The sequence below is a fragment of the Hordeum vulgare genome, chromosome 7H, assembly GCF_904849725.1.
Source record: "Hordeum vulgare subsp. vulgare chromosome 7H, MorexV3_pseudomolecules_assembly, whole genome shotgun sequence".
In the NCBI taxonomy this organism is placed as follows: domain Eukaryota; kingdom Viridiplantae; phylum Streptophyta; class Magnoliopsida; order Poales; family Poaceae; genus Hordeum; species Hordeum vulgare.
In genome coordinates this window covers 480,282,700-480,304,030 of record NC_058524.1, presented here as the reverse complement: position 1 = coordinate 480,304,030, position 21,331 = coordinate 480,282,700, and the positions used below count along the sequence as shown (strand labels likewise).

At 49.7% G+C, this 21,331-nt stretch overlaps 1 protein-coding gene across 1 annotated transcript; it reads right to left on the bottom strand.

Moving 5' to 3' along the window:
* Nucleotides 1–18,587: 18,587 nt before the first annotated feature.
* LOC123409118 (mitogen-activated protein kinase kinase kinase 18-like) lies at nt 18,588–20,631 on the bottom strand. The gene has a single exon (XM_045102100.1). The coding sequence runs from the start codon at nt 19,995–19,997 to the stop codon at nt 18,588–18,590; it is 1,410 nt and encodes a 469-aa protein (XP_044958035.1). The 5' UTR covers nt 19,998–20,631.
* Nucleotides 20,632–21,331: the final 700 nt, after the last annotated feature.

Genomic DNA, 21,331 nt, shown 5'->3' with positions numbered 1-21,331 from the left:
TGCCAGGCTCAAAGGGCGTGATCACCATCACCGGCAATCGGCAGCGGGCCAAGGAATGTCTGCAGCAGGGATCGAGGATCGCCGATCAGCAGATGGCTGTCCTCGAGCTTGACGAGTACAAGAAAACAGTCGACCCCGCTAACTTGATGCGTTCGAAGAAGCCAGCTTTGGAGTCCGCATTCCAGTCGGCGGGAGAGACGAAGAAGGTCAGCATCCACCCGACGGACGACACCGCTGCCCCGACGAACATCTCCACCACCCTCGATCCTAAATAGGAAGCCGAGCTCATCCAATTCCTCCGTGAGAACTGGGACATTTTTGCATGGAAGCCCGCTGACATGCCAGGTGTACCCAGGGAGTTGGCTGAGCACCGACTGCATGTGGATCCTGCGGCTCGGCCTGTCCGAGAACGCCTGCGTCGGTCCGCCGTGCACAAGAGGAAGGCAATCGGAGAAGAGCTGGCTAAGCTTTTGGCAGCCAACTTCATTCGCGAGGTACACCACCCCGAGTGGTTTGCCAATGTTGTCATGGTGCCCAAGAAGGACAAGTCGCTCCGAATGTGCATCGACTTCAAGCATCTCAATAAGGTCTGCCCGAAAGACCACTTTCCGCTTCCCGCATCGATCAGATTGTCGATTCAACTGCGGGCTGCGAGCGTTTGTCATTCCTTGATGCCTACTCGGGCTATCATCAGATCCGTCTGTATGGCCCCGATGAATTAAAAACAGCCTTCATCACCCCATTCGGGTGCTTCTGCTACATCACTATGCCATTTGGTTTGAAGAATGCAGGAGCAACCTTTATGTGCATGATCCAAAAATGCCTCCTTGACCAGATCGGTCGAAATGTGGAGTCGTATATGGATGATATCGTAGTCAAGTCACGCAAAGGTTCCGACCTACTGATTGACTTGGCAGAAACATTCGCCAACCTTCGTAGGTACGATATCAAGCTCAACCCAGCCAAGTGTTCATTCGGTGTTCCCAGCGGAAAGTTACTCGGTTTCTTCGTTTCCGAATGAGGGATCGACGTCAACCCCGAAAAGATCGGGACCATCGTCCGAATGGAGCGGCCGGTCAGAATACACGATGTTCAAAGGTTCACAGGTTGCCTAGCGGCTTTGAGCAGGTTTATCAGTCGACTCGGCGAGAAGGCACTTCCTCTGTATCGACTCATGAAGAAATCAGATACTTTCGAGTGGACAGACGAAGCCCAAATCGCATTCGACGACCTCAAAGTCCTACTTTCCACCCAACCGGTTCTTACTGCTCCGCTCAGTAAAGAGCCCCTTCTTCTGTACATCGCAGCTACAAATCAAGTCGTCAGCATTGTTCTCACAGTCGAACGCGAAGAAGAAGGCAAAGCATACAAGGTTCAGCGGCCAGTGTATTATGTCTCTGAAGTCCTGACTCCTTCCAAGCAGAGGTATCCCCACTATCAAAAATTTATCTACGGGATTTACATGACTGCGAAGAAGGTGGCTCATTATTTCCAAGACCACTCGGTGTCTGTCGTTTCTGATGCTCCGTTGTCGGAAATCCTCCACAATCGGGACGCATCGGGCCGAGTGGCAAAGTGAGCGATGGAGATGTTATACTGCGACATCAAGTTCAAGGCCAAGAAAGCTATAAAGTCTCAAGCTCTGGCTGACTTCATAGCAGAATGGGTAGAACAACAGCAACCGACCCACATCTACTCGTCTCATTGGACAATGTTCTTCGATGGGTCCAAGATGTTGAATGGCTCCGGCGCTGGCGTTGTGATCATATCACCAAAAGGTGACAAACTCAAGTATGTGTTGCAGATACACTTTGATTCCTCCAACAATGAGGTAGAGTATGAAGCTCTCCTTTACGGACTGCGCATGGCCATCGCACTCGGCGTCCGTCGCCTGATGGTCTATGGCGATTCGGATTTGGTGGTTAATCAAGTGATGAAGGAGTGGGATGTCAGGAACCCCACCATGACCACATACTGCAATGCGGTGACGAAGCTCGAGAAAAAGTTTGAAGGTCTCGAACTCCACCATGTTCCACGACTGAAAAACCAAGCAGCTGATGAATTGGCGAAACTCGGATCCACTCGGAGACCAGTCCCGAGTGACGTCTGCCTCGAGCACCTTCACCTTCCCTTAGTTAAAGAAGATCCTTTCATGGAGGAACCAGTACAACCAAAGAGCTCGACAGATCCGACTGAAGTCGAAGTCCCTGCGGTGGTTGATTTGATCATGGAGGTTCTTGCTATCATCCCCGATTGGACTGTGCCGTTCATTGCATACATCCTGAGGCAAGAATTACCAGAAGACTAAGTCCAAGCTAGACAGATCGTCCGCAGGTCAAAGCCGATCACTGTCATTGATGACCAGTTGTACAAAGAAAGCGTTTCAGGCGTCCTTCAACGATGCGTCTCCCCTGAGGAGGGACAGTTAATCCTGGAAGAAATTCACTTGGGAACCTGCGGTCATCACGCCTCCTAAAGGGCAATCGTCGCCAAAGCATTCAGAGCTGGCTTCTTCTGGCTGTAGGCGAATGAAATGGCGAAGGATATGGTCGACCGATGCGAAGGATGTCAGTTCTATTCTAACAAGTCCCACAAGCCAACATCTGCGTTGAAGACAATCCCTCTTGTTTGGCCGTTTGCAGTATGGGGATTAGATACAGTCGGTCCATTCAGGACAGGCCAAGGGGGATTCACACATCTGTTGGTGGCAGTCGACAAGTTCACAAAGTGGATTGAAGCTAAGCCCATCAAGAAGCTCGACGCCCTTACGGCCATCAAGTTTGTCGGGGACATCATCTCCAGATTCGGGGTACCTCACAGCATAATCACTGACAATGGAACAAACTTTGACTCGGACAGATTCAAAAGTTTCTGTACAGGCCAAGGTATCCGAGTGGATTTTGCATCTGTGGCGCATCCCCAAACAAACGGACAAGCGGAGCGGGCGAATGGACTTATTCTCCAGGGTTTGAAGCCTCGACTCCTGCGAGAAGTGGGACATGCCGCCGGCGCATGGGTCACCGAGCTACCTTCGGTGCTTTGGGGTCTCCGCACAACCCCAAATAGATCTACAGGGCGATCCCCGTTCTTCCTCGTTTACGGAGCAGAGGCAGTCCTTCCGAGTGACTTGCTTCACAATGCTCCACGAGTTGAACTCTTCTCCGAAGCTGAAGCAGAGCAAGCAAGGCAAGACGGAGTGGATCTTCTAGAGGAGGAGCGCGAGATGGCAATGACTCGCTCAACCATTTATCAACAAGATCTGCGGCGTTTTCACGCGCGACACCTCAGGAGTCGTACATTCCAAGCAGGCGACTTGGTGCTCCGAGTGGATCAGCATAGACCTCACAAGTTGGCTCCCGCCTGGGAAGGACCCTTCATCATCTCCAAGGTGCTGAACAACGGAGCATATCGACTCTACAACCTCGACAGGGAAACAGACAAGCCGCGAGCATGGAACAGAGATCTCCTGAAGCGCTTCTACACGTGACCGTCGACTAAAGCAATGTAAAGAACAAGTATCGTTGAAGTAATACAAAGCAGATTGAGTTTTTGCAGATTCAAAATTCTTCCGCGGTCGAAGACTCCGGTCTCAAAAAAAACTTAGCTGTGATCCAGAGTCGCCTAAGTACTAAATTTCTCCGCGTGTGCACTAAACGTTGCACTCGGGGACTTAGCTGCGATCAAGAAACGCCTAAGTACAAATTTTCTCCGAGTGTGCACTAAACGTCGCACTCGGGGACTTAGCTGCGATCAAGAATCGCCTAAGTACAAACTTTCTCCGAGTGTGCACTAAACGTCGCACTCGGGGACTTAGCTACGATCAAGAATCGCCTAAGTACAAATTTTCTCCGAGTGTGCACTAAACGTCGCACTCGGGGACTTAGCTGCGATCCAGAGTCGCCTAAGTACAAATTTTCTCCGAGTGTGCACTAAACGTCGCACTCGGGGACTTAGCTGCGATCCAGAGTCGCCTAAGTTCAAATTTCTCCGAGTGTGCACTAAACGTCGGACTCGGGGACTTAGCTGAGATCAAGAATCGCCTAAGTACAAACTTTCTCCGAGTGTGCACTAAACGTCGCACTCGGGGACTTAGCTGCGATCAAGAATCGCCTAAGTACAAACTTTCTCCGAAGGTGCACTAAACGTCGCACTCGGGGACTTAGCTGCGATCAAGAATCGCCTAAGTACTAACTTTCTCCGAGTGTGCACTAAACGTCGCACTCGGGGACTTAGCTGCGATCAAGAATCGCCTAAGTACTAACTTTCTCCGAATGTGCACTAAACGTCGCACTCGGGGACTTGCCTGCGATCAAGAATCGCCTAAATAGAAAGCTTCCTTCGAGTGTATCTTACAGATCCACTCGGAGCTTAGCAGACCCTCTTTGAGGCTCATGTAGATGTCAAGACAACTGACAATTATATGAGTAGCAGAACCTCATTGAGGCTCATGTAGATGTCAAGACAACTGACAATTACATGAGTAACAACTCGCTCCGAGTACGACCTTACAGTCGCACTCGAAGACTTAGCCGCGATCACGAATCGCCTGAGTACACTATTGCCTTCGAGTGTATCCTACAGATCCACTCGGAGACTCAGCAGACCCTCAGTGGGGCTCATGCAGATGTCAAGACAACTGACAATTACATGCTCCGCCTGTTTGCCATTGGCTTCACCAAGAAACGCCAAACAAAAACCACGAACCAAAATCGTGTCAACAACTCTTTGGCAAAGGAAGAGCAAAAGATTCAATTCAAATTCAAAGTTCGTCTAAAGATAGTTGGCTCGGTGTAGATCAAGCTTATCCACACCGAACCACGAATGTGACGGCCAACAGCAGTGGCCAAAGTTTCATACAACCAACACCCGGCATACCGAGGTAAAAGTTTTCTCAAGCGTCGTCAGGACTGGCACTGGGACTGGCAGGCTCCACGAAAGTGTCGAGGTCGATCCCGTCTGCGATGCGAGTGGCGCTCTCAAGGAAGGTCTCCATGAAATCTTCGAATTGAAGCTTTTTGGTGTTGGCGACTTGCAACACCTTCAGCTTCTCTTCGCGAGCCTCCTTGCAGTGCACTCGGACCAGCGACAGCGCCACGTCCGCACCACAGGGAGCCGTAGACTTCTTCCACGCCTGCACTCGGTTCGGGACCTCCTCCAGCCGAGTCATCAACCCTTCCATCTCTTGCCGAGACTCGTCTTCGGGCCACAGCTCCTTGTCGATTCGGCCGACGACCTCTGTGAGTCGACCGATGAAAGGTCCCACTTTGCCCAGGCGAATGTGCACTCGGAGCATGTCTCGATTGGCGTCCTCGCCGAGTGGAACGTTCGGAAGAACCGACCGCTCAACGTCAACTGCTTCAGCCTCAGCGTCCATGCAAAAATCTGCAAAGACAATACGAGGAAGAAGTAAGCGCAGAATGAAATACACAGTCAGGAGGCACTCGGAAAAACAGAACTTACCACCGAGAAGCGCAATCATCTTCCTTGCCCAGTCACTGGCGTACTTCTCCTGTGCTATGCACCGCCTGTTCATCACCTGCATCTATCCCATCAGCTTGGTTCTTTGTTTCCCCATTTTCTCCATTTCGGCCACCAATGCCTTGTTTGCCTCACGGGACTCCTCCAAGGACTTCTCTCGTTCAGCCAGAACACCCTTCATACTAGCCAAGGCAAGCATTGCTGCATCCAGTTCCGCAGAAAACTGAATCTTTTCAGCCTTCAGAGTGTCATACACTGATCCCATCTCGCAAGTCTTCTACAAGTCAGCGCCAAGAGATGATCGGACAAATTCAACAAGGACAACAATAAAAACTCGAAGTTCTTCAGACCCCTGCCGACGCAAGCAGTCGACAGCGGTCTCGGGGACTACACCCAGTGGGTTCACTAAGAGTGACCCCACTGGAATGAAGCTCAAATAGGTCCGCCCTATTGAGATACATAACAAAAACAAGCCTACGAGGCTACTACTACCCGACCTGAGTAAAATTACTCTCGGGGACTAATCCAGTAGGTGCACTCGGAGTGCCCCCACCGGTAACATTCGAACAGATAAGTTTTGATCTGATCAACTTAAAGAAAATGTATATAAAGACAACTGCCGATGCAAGCACTCGACAGAAGTCTCGGGGCTACACCCACTGGGTTCACTAAGAGTGAACCCACTACACAATAATCATCCTGCACCCGAGTATATTGCTTAAACACCCAGTGGGTTACAAGGAGAAAGCAAATACTTACTAGCCCACTTACTCGGATATCGTCCCGGAGTTCCAAGCTTCGCTTGTACACAGACGTGATGGAGTCCTACGCTCTCTTGGCGTCGCCCATCATCAACTCCACCTGCACCATGGCCCCCTTGGCAGCTCCCACCTGATCTTCTGGAAGGCGCTGGACGTCGAACTGGACGGTCGACGGACCTGGCACCACAAGAGACTCCTTGGGCATCCCAAGTCCTGCTCCAGTCGGTTCAGCAACGATGAGCGCCGTGTCAGTCGACGGCATCATCTCGGTTGGCAGCGCGTCCATGGCGGGAGTAGTAACAGACGGAACAGCCTCAAGGACAGGCGCCGCAGCTTGCTCGGACCTCTTCCGATCGTCCTCCTCCACATGGATCACCTCTGACGGAAGCCCGACCAAATGACGTGAGACCACAGGAAAAAGGACAAGACCAAAGACAGAATTCGTGAAACAATAATGTAAGCTCTCGGAGTCGCCACGACGTACCTTGCTGGGATGTGACATCTTGTCCGTATCCATGGGATCGTCCCCCTGGCATGGCAGAGAAGTGGCGGAGGTGGCAGCCCTGTCGAGTTAAATTCATTCGACCAATAAGCATGAGTTCAATCAAATACTGGAAGAAGATAGAATAACAATGCACTTACGTTGAAGCGACGGGAACGGCGATCCTCATCCGTGGCAAAGCCTTCTGAGGCTTGGATCCACTCGGTTTGGCCACCTTAGAGGGCTGGCCCGCGGGCTCAGCAGCAGAGTCCCTGGTCCTTTTTGTGCTCCGAGTACTCGGAACCACGGGAGAAGCTGGCAAGGCACTCAAAACCACAGGAGGAGCTGGCGGGGCACTCGAGGCCGCTGGGGGAGCCGACGGAGCCACAGGTTCGTGACGGCGTTTTGTCCGAGGCTCTGGCGGTGGGGGTAGCGAGCTCTGTTCCTCGTCTTCCCCCTCTTCTTCTCCGGACTCCTCCTCCGTCTCTCCACTGTCGGAGACGTACTCGACGCTCTCCACGCTGCCCTCCTGGCTACCTTCCTCTTCCTCAGCCGGATTCCCGTTCGAGACAGGAGAAAACCAGTTGGTCCACGCCTGCACGAGATACAGTCGACAACATTAGACGTCAGACAGTGACACAATAAAAAGGGATAAATCTAAGACAATTGTGTGCACTCGACAAGTTATACTCACCTCACTCGGAGGAGGGTTGTCCGCGCGGAAGGGTTTCACTCGTCGGGCTCCTCTGGGGTTATCGCAGGCACATGTGATGTTGAGGACCCACGACGCCACAAGCTCCCCGGTCACGCACTCGGGGTTAGTCCGAGTGGAGTCCTCATGCCCCATATAGTGCCACATGGCTTGGTGTCGAGCTTGCAAAGGCTGGATACGCCGACCCAGAAAAATCTCCAGCAAATCTATGCCAGTGACCCCCTTTCGGACGACCTCTACCAGCGCATCAACCAGAGGCTGGATCTGGATCTTCTCCATCTTCGTGAGTGCAAGCTGCCTAGGCGGAGCCGGTCGGTCTAAGCTAAAAGGTGGCAGACCAGTTGCGGCATTCGGGCAAGCAACGTCCTCGCAGTAGAACCAAGTCGACTGCCAGTTCCTAACAGATTTGGACAACTGAAGAGCGGGATAGCTACTTTTGCTTTTCTTTTGGAAGCCTAAGCCTCCGCAGAGCTGGAGGAGGTGAGTTTTGTCGTCCGACTGGCTAAGTCTTTTGATGGTTTGAGATCTAGCAGAGAAGATGTGTTTATAGAGCCCCCAATAGGGAGGACAGGCGATAAAACACTCGCACAGCACGACGAAGGCAGAGAGATGAGCTATTGCGTTGGGAGGAAAATGGTGGAGCTGCGCCCCGAAGTGGTTCATTATACCTCTGAAGAAGGGATGAGGAGGCAGAGAGAAGCCTCGGTGCACGTGACTGAGCAGCAAGACGCGCTCCCCCTCCTAGGGCGCCGGCTCCGTCTCGCCCTCCGCCAGCAACCTCCACGTCTTGTGCTCGATCATGCCATGCTCCACCAGCTCCAGCATGTCCTCCTCCGTCACCGTGAAGGGGAGGAAATCCCCCTGGATCCAACCTGCCGGCAGTGCTCGCTGTCGCCGCTGAGCAGGAGCCGCCGCCTTCTTCTTCTTCCGCGCCTCGAGCTTGCTCGTCTGCCCCTTCGTCATGGCGGAGGCTGCGGATCCGCGGAGGAGGAAGAGAAGGAAGGAGCTCGGGATGTGCATGAGGTCACGAGAGAAGCGGGGCAAGTGCGAGATGTCAGGCGAGTGCAACGAAAAACCCTCGCTGTAGAGGTTTAAATAAGGTTCCGACTGGGTCACTAGCAGGTGGCCCCGAAATCTTATCCCCCGACCGGTCGCTGCAATATTAGTGGAGGAGATGAAGGCGCGGAAATTCGAGGCGGCAGATACTACTCGATTACGATGTCGTCATCCCCGCCGAGCGCGCGGCAACCGAAATTTGAGGATCCCAGAAAATCCGCCGCTCTCAGTTGACTGGTCACGTCAAAAGATTCCACGGAAGCACTCGGTCCCTGACGGTTTGTTTCACAGATACATCCACTCGGATCACTGGTCAAGAGGATAAAATGGATCGAGGCAAACAACGCCAAAGTCGTACCCATACCAGTCGGATCCGTACTCCAAGCATCGCTTCGTCGTTCCAACCCTAATCCATTCGGGGACTAATGATGGGGATATAGTCACAGGGTAGGGTCATAGACCTGCCCTATAGGTCCTACCCAAGGACCACCCTTCATAAGGCATAAGGCCCTTAGTCAGTTCCGACTGAATTAAGGACTTCCCATCATCCAGTCGGTGACAATTCCTCCATCATCCACTCGGAGATGAGCATTCGCAGCGTATCAAACTTACCGACTGGATTCCACTCTGTACATCGTAACCCCCCGTGGAGGGCAACGGTCATACGTTTCCATGTACCTTTATTAGCATTTAAGACATACGTTACCTGTAACGTAGGCATTTATTCGCCACTAATCCACCCCTATGCACCGAACCGTTGTGAAGGGCAGCGGACTCTATATAAGCCGTCCTTCCCCTCTGATGCAGGGGTTAGCAATTCAATGTAATCCATATTCCACTCGACAACAAGCTCCCAAGAGCACTGAGACGTAGGGTTTTTACCTCCACCGTAGAGGGGCCTGAACTCATACAACCTCGCCGTAGCTAAGGCTCTGCCCATCCTTTCGTACCCTACACATCTACTGTCAGACTTATACCCACGACATGTATTTTAAAAATGTTGAATAAATATTTTAAAAATAATGTACAAGTATTTATATAATGTTGAACAAGTATTTAAAAAATACATCATATATAAGAAATTTTTGAACAATATTTGAGTAATTTTGAACAAGTATTTCAAATATGTTGAATAAATATTAAAAATATTGAGCGAGTATTGACAAATATTGAATAAGTATTAAAAATGTTGAACACATATTTAAAAATGTTGAGTAAGTATTGAAAAATGTTGAAACCTATTTAAAAAACGTTGAACATGTATCTGAAAAATACTGAATAAGTAATAAAATATTGGAGAATTGTTTTTTAATAAACACTCGGACAATGATAAACGTGTTTAAAAAAATGTTGCTCACTTACTAAAAATATTTTCAAAAAATAAGAAAATGTAGTATGAAAACAAAAACAAACATAAAAAAATAAAAACAAAAAACAGGAACCAGAATTGGAAAAATGTAGATGTGAAGTAGAAAAATATTATTGACATATACAAAAAATATAGGACGGTAACCAAAAGAACAAACAAAACCAAAGAAAACAAAAAGCAAAGTGCAAAAAAGAATGAAAAATGGAGGAAAAAAAAGGGAAAAGAGAAACAAAGACTCAAAGAAAACCATCTGGAATCGTCTAAGTACAACGCGCACCTACAACATTTAATTTGCATGACATGGGCAGAATGGTAGTAGCACTCACGCTCGCCCGAGGAGACCAGGCATCGAATGGACCGGTCCAATATGAAACTGAAAGATCAAAAATCTTAAGCCAGAGCAGCCCTTCGTGTCGCTTAAAACGTAATATCTGCGCTAAATTAGAGCTTTAGAAAATCAAGCGACTCTGAATTGTGTTCTACATTTGGAAGAAAAAGTACATCCATTTAAAAAGTTCATCAATTTGGAAGAAAAAGTACATCCATTTAAAAAATACCGATTTTAAAAAAGTTCATTGATTTTGAGATAATTTCATTAATTCTAAAAAAAGTTCATCACGGAAAAAAGGTAAAGAAAAGAATGAAAAAACATGAAAGCAAAGAAACAGAAGGAGAAGGAAAAAAAAAACCGGTTGAGAAAGAACTCATAACGAAAATGCAAAAATACTGGACGGAAATAGTATAAATCACATGAAAGTAAAGAAACAGAAGAAGAAGGAAAAAAACAAAACAAAAACCGGTTGAGAAAAAACCAACAACGAAAAAGCAAAAAAAACTGGACAGATAATAATAAAGTATATAAATCACGTAAAGGAAATAGCTTTCCACAACAATTGGTCATTCCTCGTTGGTTATTGTGTGTTACGTTTGAGAAGGTCGCGGAAGGGGGTGTGCGTCCGTTTGCCCATGGCCTATATAACCGGGCAACCTCCTATCTACCGCTCATTGCGACAGATTCACGAAGGTTCGCACAGGTAGGTAGCGCATGTGGGCCTGCCTTTTTGGTGGTACAGTAACGAGCAATGTAAATTAGAAACCTGCAGAACCAGCGATCGAACTCGGAACCCCTCGCTATATAGCGCTTGTAGCAAGCCAACACGCATGATGCCTGTTATAGAGTGATTGGCACGCCGTATGCTTCCAAAATAATTCCAATGACATATCCAAATATTTCTTAAAAAAATTGAACAGTTCTTTAAAATTCTGGTCTTTTTTTGACAAATGCTAACAATTTTACAAAATGTGAACAATTGAGTTTGTGAACAATTTTGAAATCATGAACAGAGTTTTGCAATTTATTTCCTTTCTGAATTTCTGAATACTTATTTAAAATGTGGAATTTTTCGAATTTCTACACAAAAAACACCAAACATTTAGAAAAATGAAGAGTTTCTTAAAACCTGAACAAAATATCGGAATACCAAACATTTTTAAAAAGTGAATTGTTTTTGAAATATGTGTACAAATTTCTGAAATTCTATAGAAGAACCATGCACAATGTTTTTAAAGCATGAACAAATTTCAATATTCCATTTTTTGGTAAAAATGAACAAAATATTAAAACATCAACAAAATATAAAATTATGAACAATTTCCTAAATTATGAGGATTATTTGAAAATCTTGAAAAAAATATGAAAATGTGAAAAAAAATCCCAAATTCTATACAAAAACGTGAACAGCTTTTGGCAACACAAACTTCAAAAAACATGAACGATTTGTTGAAATTAAGAACATATTTTAAAATTCTCGCGAACATTCTTTGAATTTGAGAACAAATTTTGTGAACATGAATATATTTTGAAAAACAAATTTTGTGAACTTGAACATGAAAAAAATATAAACCTTTGGCTAACAAATATTTAAATCATGATATGTTTTTGAATCTGAGAACAAATTTAAAATTTAGGTACATTTTTTGAAATGTCCATACATTTTCTTGATTAAATGATACAAATTCCAAAATTTTGAAGTTTTCTGGAAACATAGGAATAAATTTTGGAAAAATGAACTTTTTTAGGATTTGAAAACAAAGTTTGTAATCATGAATTATTTTGAATATAGGAACAAATATTGTTATCGTGGACATTTATGAAATTCTGAACAAAATTTTAAGAACACGAACATTGTTGGAATAAATATTTATTTATTTATTTTCATAGTTTTCTGGAAAAGAAACATAAAAAGAAGCGAAAGTAAAAAAAAGAAACAGAAAAAACAATAGAAAATTTTTAAAAACCCGGAGAAAAAGGGTTCAGCAAACCCTCTACAAGGTTTCCAAAATCGATTAAAACCGTATTCAACCTTAGAAGAGTTACAAAACCAGAAACCTACTAAATGCCGCAAATGGGTCGGTCCTTCTGGTCGCTCGCTCGCACCTCCTATGTGAAATGTCGACAATTGAACGCAGCGTGCGTCGTATAGGAATTTTCTATAACCGACGCCTGAAACCTAAATAGGAAGCGCCTAATATGACGTATACAATTATCTTTTGGGCAGTACTCGACGTCGGCACGCCAGCCCGAAAACTCGGCCGATCGCAGCGCAGCCCTACGATTGGAGACTCTCGCATCGTTGGATCTTCCCCTGCTCCTCACAAAGCTCAACCAACATCCCGATCCCCCCCCCGCCTCCCCTACATCTCGCACGCGCTGTCGTGTGCGGGTAGCCCTGCGGGCTCCCGCGCGCTCGTCGTCATCGTCCCCATCGTCAGCCCGCTCTCGCCGTCGACGTCTTGGTTCGCAGCAACCCACCACCAACATCTCGCCTCCCACGAAACAAAAAAAGTTGTCGGTGGTAGGAAAAAAACAATACGGTTGCAACAAAACAGAATGATGGATGTAGAAAATTTGTATAATGGTTATAGCATTTTTCCATCATGGTTGCAGCTCGGCCATGTCAACACTTGTAGCAAAAAAAAATATGGTTGCAACAAAACAGAATGACAGATGTAGCAAATTTGTATAATGATTGTAGCATTTTTCCATCATGGTTGCAGTTCGGTCATGCCAACGCTTGTAGCAAAATTTTCGTCAACACTTGTAGCCTTTTTCATGTCGGTTGAAGCTTTTTCGCACACTGCTTGTAGCTTTTTTTTCATGCCGGTTGAAGCAAAAAAAACTTGTCGGTTGTAGCGCCGCTGCCGGTTGTAGAAGCCCGACATGAAAAGTTTGGAGTAGTTGCGGGGTGTGCTCATGCAACAAAGGTGGTGAGAGGCTCACTGGCAACGCCGAAGCGTGCGAGGTTGGCGTTGGCAGATGCGAAAAAGAGAAAGAGGAGGAAGACAGACATGAGATGATAAGGGTGGGCCTACAGGGGTGAGCGCTGGGCCGCAGGACCGCCCCTTCATCGAACGCGTGGGACGCGTCCGGCGCAACGGTTTGGCCGACGCGCCATGGGCAATCGATTCTCTTATCTTTTTCCATTTTTCACTTTTAGTTTTAAGTATAATTTAGTTTTTTACTTAAACTATTGCATTTTCGATAAAGTACTTTTATTTAATATCTATATTTATTAATAAAGAAAATAGGTATTCTTAGTTCGTCATTCTACTTTATAAAAAACCTTGATGTTTTTTACATTAAACCCATAGTATAAATCAAATATATTTTTAAATACTCATATCTTCTGAACTGTAACCTTAAATTTAATATGTTATGTATGAGATTTGATTAGAAAAATATATAGAATCTGAATATGATGTTGTTTTACATGTTAACCATTTAAAGATTACTATCTACGGTACAATCTTAATTAATAATGCATTATCTGTTTTTCTTTCATACCGGTACTGATCCACGCTGTGGATGAACATCTCAGCAAAATAAGGATTGTAGACGAAATTGAAGATCACCTACCCGTTTTTTTGTACGTATTAAATCTACATGCGGCAGGTGTTTAAATATAACACTCGTAAAATCTTGAACTGCGTTTTTATAAGCTAAGATCATTTTTGTTTGGGTCGTAGCTACAAATATTCAAATTGTCGATTATTTTTTGTAAATTAAGAGTGTGTGATATTCTTTTCTCCTGTTGTAACGCACGGATCCTTTAACTAGTTTAATTTTAAAATATTGTTCGTGCAGTTCAAAATACTCTCCGTGCAGCTATAAAAATATGTGGGATGCTCGGTCAAACAAGGAATTAAGACAGCTAAACCCCTCTAGTCCGACCTCTAGCCATGAAACACGAGGAGGCGGGACACAAAAAACTCAGACCTGTTGCGACCACACGAGAACCCCCGCCGCGCATCACCTGCCACAAACTAGATCGGATGAACGCACCCCCACCAAAAGTGTGAGGAGATCAGCAAGTGACCAGCAGAACCCGGCCTAGTCGGAGACAGAAGACATGGGGTTCTTAATATTATGGCTAAATTTCGGGTGTCATTACGCTGAATGGTTGTATGGAAGAGGGTCCAAAAAATAGCTATTGGAAATATAATTTTAAGCAAAAAAAAAAAACACGTGTGGATTTCATGCAACCGACAGCATTTGATAACGTCCCACATCACAACGCACCAACCTCAAATTTGTGCAATATCGGAGTAAAATGAGGCGAAAAGGCAGCATGTGATGAACGGTGCATCAACCCATTTGTTAGTCCCAAGTTGCATTGGACGCGCCAAGGCAGCCTATATATATACAAAAACATTTCATGGGCAGCCTCGTTGATGGTATGATCAGTACACTCGTAGCAGGCGATTGTTAATTAACGGTTCAAATCTTCCTCATGAGTACCAACCCGGATCGGATCAATCATACGCCTGTCGCCGTACTTTATTTATTGGCAAAAAAGAAAGGATAGATCGCCAGAGTAGGAGTGAGCGAGTGAGTGAGGCCATGTCCGCGCTGTAGTACACAAAGGAACAGCAGAGTGCGTAGCTTCCCATGTCCCCGCTGCGCAGCATCTTCCCTTCGATGGATCGATCCCCAAAAGGGATCCGGCCGGAGCCAGCCTGAGACGGCAGCAGTATATTCCATTCCATTCCATTCCATCGGCCATGTGCACGCAGGTGGAGCAGCAGATGTTCGTTATTACTCGTCAGTAGCAGCAGCGCCTAGCGCTACAAGATTATACTCTTTCTCCATGCAGAGGCTCGCAGACATGTGATCGCGATTGCTGGATCTGAAAAACGTGAAGTAGCCAGCCACCAGCGATGATGACTCGCATAGTTTATGGCAAACAAGGCATACCAGTCTGGTTTTTCTGTAAGCTGTTGTAGTAATGCCGTCCGTACTTGCTGAAGCGCGGCATCAATGTCATCGAACGAAAATTGTCAGGGTTCCAACGAAACCCCATTAGCTTTGGATACATACGCATGCCCCGCTCGATGTTCCCAGAGCTCCCATCGGTACCTTGTTGATCATTTGACAGTCCTTGTCTCGGACCTACGTATAGTATAATTCCGATGCCTGCGTTGACAATGCATATTTTCTTTTTCTTTTTTTGATTGAGGAAACAATGTAGTATAGTTTTCTCGCGCCGGACGACGAGAAGTGCAGATAACCACGGGCGATATACGTACATGCACCGACGCAGAAACATATGGGAACCCATCCGGAGTTTGGATGCGGCGGTGGATTCTAGCTGCTCCTAGCTGCATGGAGATTTAAGAATGCTCTGCCCACCGTCACCGAAAGGTAAAAAGGACGATCAACACAAGTGGCCAAAGAATAGAATTATCCTCCCAATTGGCCGCCAATTCATATGCTCCATGTGCCAAGCTAGCTCTACTAGGTGCCTAGCTAGACCCAGCCCTCTCCTTTGCTGCATGTAGCACTCGATCTCCGTAGCCAATGGACCACCGCCAAGGATAAGAGTGTCTATAGCCGGATCCGTTGAATCCGTTATAAACGTTCGGATACACTGTCCGATCACAAAAATTCGACCCAACCGAACCCATCAAATAGACTTTAAACGTCTGAACTAATCGGCATCCCTCATATCCAACCTAAATATAGGACGGACATAGGAAAGCCCGGACATGCTCGTGTACGTCCGTCACGTCAGCCTGACGACATGGTCTCACACGGACTCGTCCGAAAACCCGATGGTCCAACGGACGCCTCGACCATCGACGTTGTTTGAACGTCGCGTGGCACCACTCCGGCTCCCCGCTTAAGGCCATAACCGACTATTTAATTCGGCCGACGTCCTCCAACCCTAGCACATCCACATTCTCCCTTCCTCCATCGCCATCAGAGCCCATCTGCCTCTTCTCTTCCGCTCTCTAGCCTCGGTATAGTCCGCCGTAGGATCACTACCTACGCTCAGCTGATGCCAGAGCGCTGAATGCAGATCGAGGCGGAGATCCAGACGTGATGCATCGCCCACATCGCTGCGGGTCTCCCTTCGAACTCGTCAAAAATGAAGGAGGAGGAGGAGGAGGTGTCAGAGGCCATGGAGAAGGATGATCCGGTGATCCATGCTCCAGGCTTGAACATGCCGGAGACGGAGGTGGATTTCGCCGTCGCCCAAGCCAAGGAGATGACGGAGCAGGAGGCCATCCTCAACTTCCATCCGGGATGAGGCCGAGGTGAAGGCCAACCGTCGGCTAATCCGACAAAGGAAGGCGGAGGCCTACGCCCTTTACTCCGGCCTCGAGTTGGACATAGCGACGAAGGAAGCCGCAGCGGAGGCGCCCGACGGGCCCTAACAGAGGCATCAGAGGGGGGAGCTGCAGCTGTCGCACATCTATCCGCAAGAGGGCACGAAGATCGTGGATATCTTCGACGAAAATAGATAGTTTTTACGTAGTACGTAGGTTTATCTGGTGCATGCATTTTATATGAATTTGAGGTGAGATGTCCAAGGGCAATAGGCTGTTTTTGAAGGGTGCCCGTTTAGTATCCGTGGATGCGTCCACGAACGTCTCGGGACCGAATTTTAAGGTCCGGTTGTAGATGCTTTTATAGGTGCTCACACACACCCCAACAGATACAACTAGCACCACATCCGCGTATCTGATCAACTGGTTGAATTTCCGATAAGTTATTATGTTCCTGTGTGTGGCCGATGCCGATGCCGATGCCGATACATCGATGGTAATTACACATGCATGATCAGAGTAATCACTATAGCTAAGCTGGGGAGGGAGGCAGCAGGTTTGCTTGCTTGAAGCACACACATGTAGGAGTAAGTGTGTGTGTGTGAGAGAGAGTAAGTGCCATCCTTGCGTAGGAGGCAACGCCCGACGGAAAAGCTTCAAGGCAAAGCCTGCCTGAGATGGTGATTTTCCGGCCGCTTTCGGCTTTTGCTTGCGCGGGCGACAAGGGTGCGCGCTTGAGCTGCTCGCTACAGCTACCTGTCGCCAGGATCTAGCTAGACTGTACCTTTGTGTCTCTGCTCAGCCCAAGCAGATGATGCAGGGCATGTCATGTCACAAGATCGTTTTCGTTTCTCTTATACCTTCTTTAACCCGTCAAATTAGTTTATAGTAGTATGATCGACTCCTTCAGCCAAAAGCCCAAAACACACAACCAGCTACGCCCGACGACGACTCGCATAAACCGAGCAGGGCGTCGTCGGTTCGTCACATGCTGCTCCGCCGCCATTGTGCGCACGAATCGATGTGGGATGCACGAAATCAAGATGCATGTAACCGTACTTGTCACAGTGGACCATCATGCATCGACCCTGGCCACGGCCGCGATAGAAGGACCGAACGAAGTCAAGTCTTCTAGTACGTTGCACCCGAATCAAGCATGTTCCGCTGACATAACGCTCCGATTAGCGCATTATTATCGAAGAAAAAACGGCACATTATTAGCTGCGTTCCGCGTCCATTTGGTAGTACAGAAACTGGCTACTTTTCATACCTGACCGGCGGGAGAGAGAGAGAGAGAGGCACGTGAAGCAACCCAACCCACGTCGGGAGCCTACATACAGCCGTAAAGGGCAGAATGTGGTGACGCTTCTCGGGCGTCCCGCAGACGCGCTGCTCCACATGGTCGGATCATTCGTCACTCTCACAGTGTCACAGTTACTTACCGCAAACGTACAGCTCCTATGCGCTGCTGCGCTCCCATGGCACGGTGGTGGCAGCGCCACGCAGATCCTAAATCGGTGGTGGTTCGCTCGCATGTTACCACGACAAGTCGGACGGGTGGAGAACTGGAGATCGCTCGCCTCGACGTCGTCGTCACTCGTCAACGATACAAAATCCATGCTCTGCCCTGTGCTGTGCTGTGCTGTGCTGTGCTCTTCTCTGCCCGCGCATGGTGCAAAGCGGTGCCGTTCGGTTAGGCGTGCGTGCCAAACGTGCGTGCGGCGAGGTAGGTGCGTGCTCATGCAGGCGTCCCTGTCAGGGGCTGCCGATTGGTGGAGGGGTGGGCCGCGTCCACCCGACTGTGCGACGGCCACGTCGACCTCAAACAGACCATCGCCGGCGCGCGCGGCCGACGGGACGATGTCACTCGCTCGCTCACTCACTCACACCCGACGTCGCCGCCTCATAACTAACCAACCTCGCCGCGAGCCGTAACCACCACCACTAACCCAATCGCCGGTCACGCGCGATGCATGAGCATGACGGAGCAAGAGCAAAACTCCTCTGCCCGTCTTTCTCGCCCGATCGATGCGCGTTTCTTCCATGTGTGCCATGCCAACTGTTGAGTAGCGTTGGCTGTAATGGCATTCGCCCATGGGCTGGGCTGGCATTCGCGCTGTGTTAAGCTGTGGCACGGGCAGCTGTAATGGCGAGGCCGAGGCGAGAAACAAATGACAGGAAGAAGAACGACAGCGGGAGAAAGGTAGGAGTAGCAGGAGCGGTACTGTAATAAACGGGACGGGACAGCCAGCGTGGCTGGGGGTCTGGGACAAGCGAAACGGGACATAGTATATCGGAAAAGAATCCATTGCCTGTGATTGGGACGGTACAATCGCTAACCACGTGATTACCATCATCGCTGCGCTCGCCATTACAGCTGCCCGTGCCATCGTAGCCGTCGCCATTGCCATGTGAGGCCTGCTGGCTGCTGTTCCAGGCCCCCGCACCACCAGCGGAGCCGCCGTCGCCCACGGGCGAATCCATGCTGACGGCCTCCGCGCCCGCCTCCGGCTGCTCCGGCGGCATTGTTGGCTCGTCGCCGCTGGGGCCGGCGTGGACCGTGATCCAGCTCGCGTCCCAGGTCCAGTCCGGCACTGCCGGCGCGCCCGCGGCCAGCGCGCGCACCCTGTCCGTGGGATCCGCCGTCGTGTCGTCCTCGTCGTCGTCCCACAGGTCCTGATCGAGGACGCTCTTGGGGGACACGAACGTAGCCTTCTCCTCCGTGACACCTGGCACGGAATTGGACGTGGAGGCGACGGAGGGGTCGACGGCCACGAACTCGTGCTCCAGCAGCTGCTCCGCAGTCCACCGCTCGCTGGGGTCCTGCTGAAGGCACCTCGCCAGGAAGTCCCTGCCCAGGTCCGACAGGCACGGGGGGAGCTCCGGCGCCTCGCCGGAGAACGCGACGTGGTGCAGCGTCGCGACGGGGCTGGCGAACCGTTGCCAGGGCCCGGCGCCGGTGGCCATCTCGATGACGGTGCACCCGACGGCCCATATGTCGGCCGCCGGGCCCTGCTCCTCGCCCCGCGCGGCCTCCGGCGCCATGAACATGGGCGTGCCGCCCGTGGGCAGCCGCCCCTCGCCGGCAGCAATGCGCGCGCATCCGAAGTCGGCGATGAGGGCGCGGCCGTCGGCGCCTATGAGCACGTTCCGGGCCTTGACGTCGCAGTGCGCGACGCCGGCGGCGTGCACGTGCGCGAGCCCGCGCAGGATGTCGCGCACGCGGGACCGGACGAGGCCCTCGGCGCACCGGCCGCCGCACCGCCTGATCTCGTCGGCCAGCGACCCGCCAGGCGCGTACTCCATGAGCATGTCGAGGCCGGTCCCGGCCTCGGCGTCCAGGCAGCGCACGACGTAGGGCGAGCTGAGGCCGCGGAGGATGGCGCGCTCCCGCCGGAGCTCGGCGGCCCGGTCGGCGCCCACGGACTTGACCGCGAGGACCCCGTCCGTGCGGCGGTCGACGGCGATCGACACCGTGGCGGAGGAGCCCCTGCCGATCGCCGGGCCGCGCGTCCACTCCGCGACGGCCATTTCTTGCAGCCCGCAAGAATGGCTCTGGACGGTGGCGTGCGGTCTGTCCGGTTGTTGCTGCCGGGAGGACGCAATTGGAATTTGGGGTGCGGGCGAGCAGTAGCAGCAGGCGTTGCGGTTTGGGGGTGTGATGGGTTGTGGTGGGATGTTTATATACTGGTCGTGGTCGTGGTCCTTGGCAGAGCTGTGAGTCTGCAACTACAAGGAGGAGTCGGAGGTTGGATGCTTTGGATGGGCGAGGTGGTTAATTGTGGGCTGTCCAAAGCAAAGCGAAGGCAGCGTCCGAGCTGGCCTAGCGCGCGAGGCGGCCGTCGCGAGGAGAGGAGATTCGCCATTTGGCGGGACGGCAGTGGCCCGACGCGGGCATTTGGGGCAGGAGATTGGTGGGGTTTTGGCGTGCCTTCCTATTCTACCAGTATTCTTTTCTTCGTTTTTCGACGTTTATCTTGGCGGCAAGAGAAGAGAAGAGGAGCCACCTAACTGGTGGTACGTACTCTACAATGTGGGTGTATGCTGTGCTGGACTGCTGGGACTCCATCGGGGTTTTGTTGGCGCTGCTTAATCATGGGAAGGGAGGGGACACTTGTCGTCCAGACGGCCTTTGCCTAGCTCAGCAACAGCAAGCTGCTCATGGCCTGGCCTCATGGGGAATGGAATATTGCGCTCCAGGGCCTCGCCCCTTCCTTTCCTTGCCTGCGTTTTCTGTTTGTTTGTTTGCTTGGTTGCTTGCAGCAGTCGGTCAGTGGAAACCTTCTTCCTCCAATTGTGCCATTACCTTGGAGTTTCTAATCTCTTGGTCCATAAACACCACTCCTTCTTTTGATGGAGTTCTAACCTTAATTGGCAATTCCTTCCTCCTCCTGGCAAATGGAGTAATGGAACATTGGTTTGTTCTGCAAGCTACAGGATGCCCTTTCCTTCATTACTTTCATAGCATAAACAAAAGCAGTAAAATTGCTACTGACTTCATCGGAATCAGCTGGAAGGAATGGATCCGTCACTAACCTCAATCAGCAATCGCAATTAATATCTCTCTGACCTGACAAGAAGCCCTAACTGTCCTGCTAGTGCCAGGGCCAACCACTTACCAACAGTTTGGAATCAGATGCCGGTCGTTCGTCCTTCTCCGCCCTGACGGCTCACGCAATGGCACCGCCTTTAGTTCGTACGCACCACAACATTCACTGACGTAGCCAAGGATTCCAAACTGTTTTCCTCCTCCCAAAGCATGCGTTTTTCTCTGTATGTGCGCTTGATTTGATCTCATTTTTAACCAAAAGAACACTAACAAAACACTGTGATACTCCTGCAACCGTACCTCGTGGCTTGCCCGC

Bases quoted from the DNA above. Each gene is read 5' to 3' on its own strand.
- LOC123409118 (XM_045102100.1), bottom strand. From the start codon at position 19,997: ATGGCCGTCGCGGAGTGGACGCGCGGCCCGGCGATCGGCAGGGGCTCC.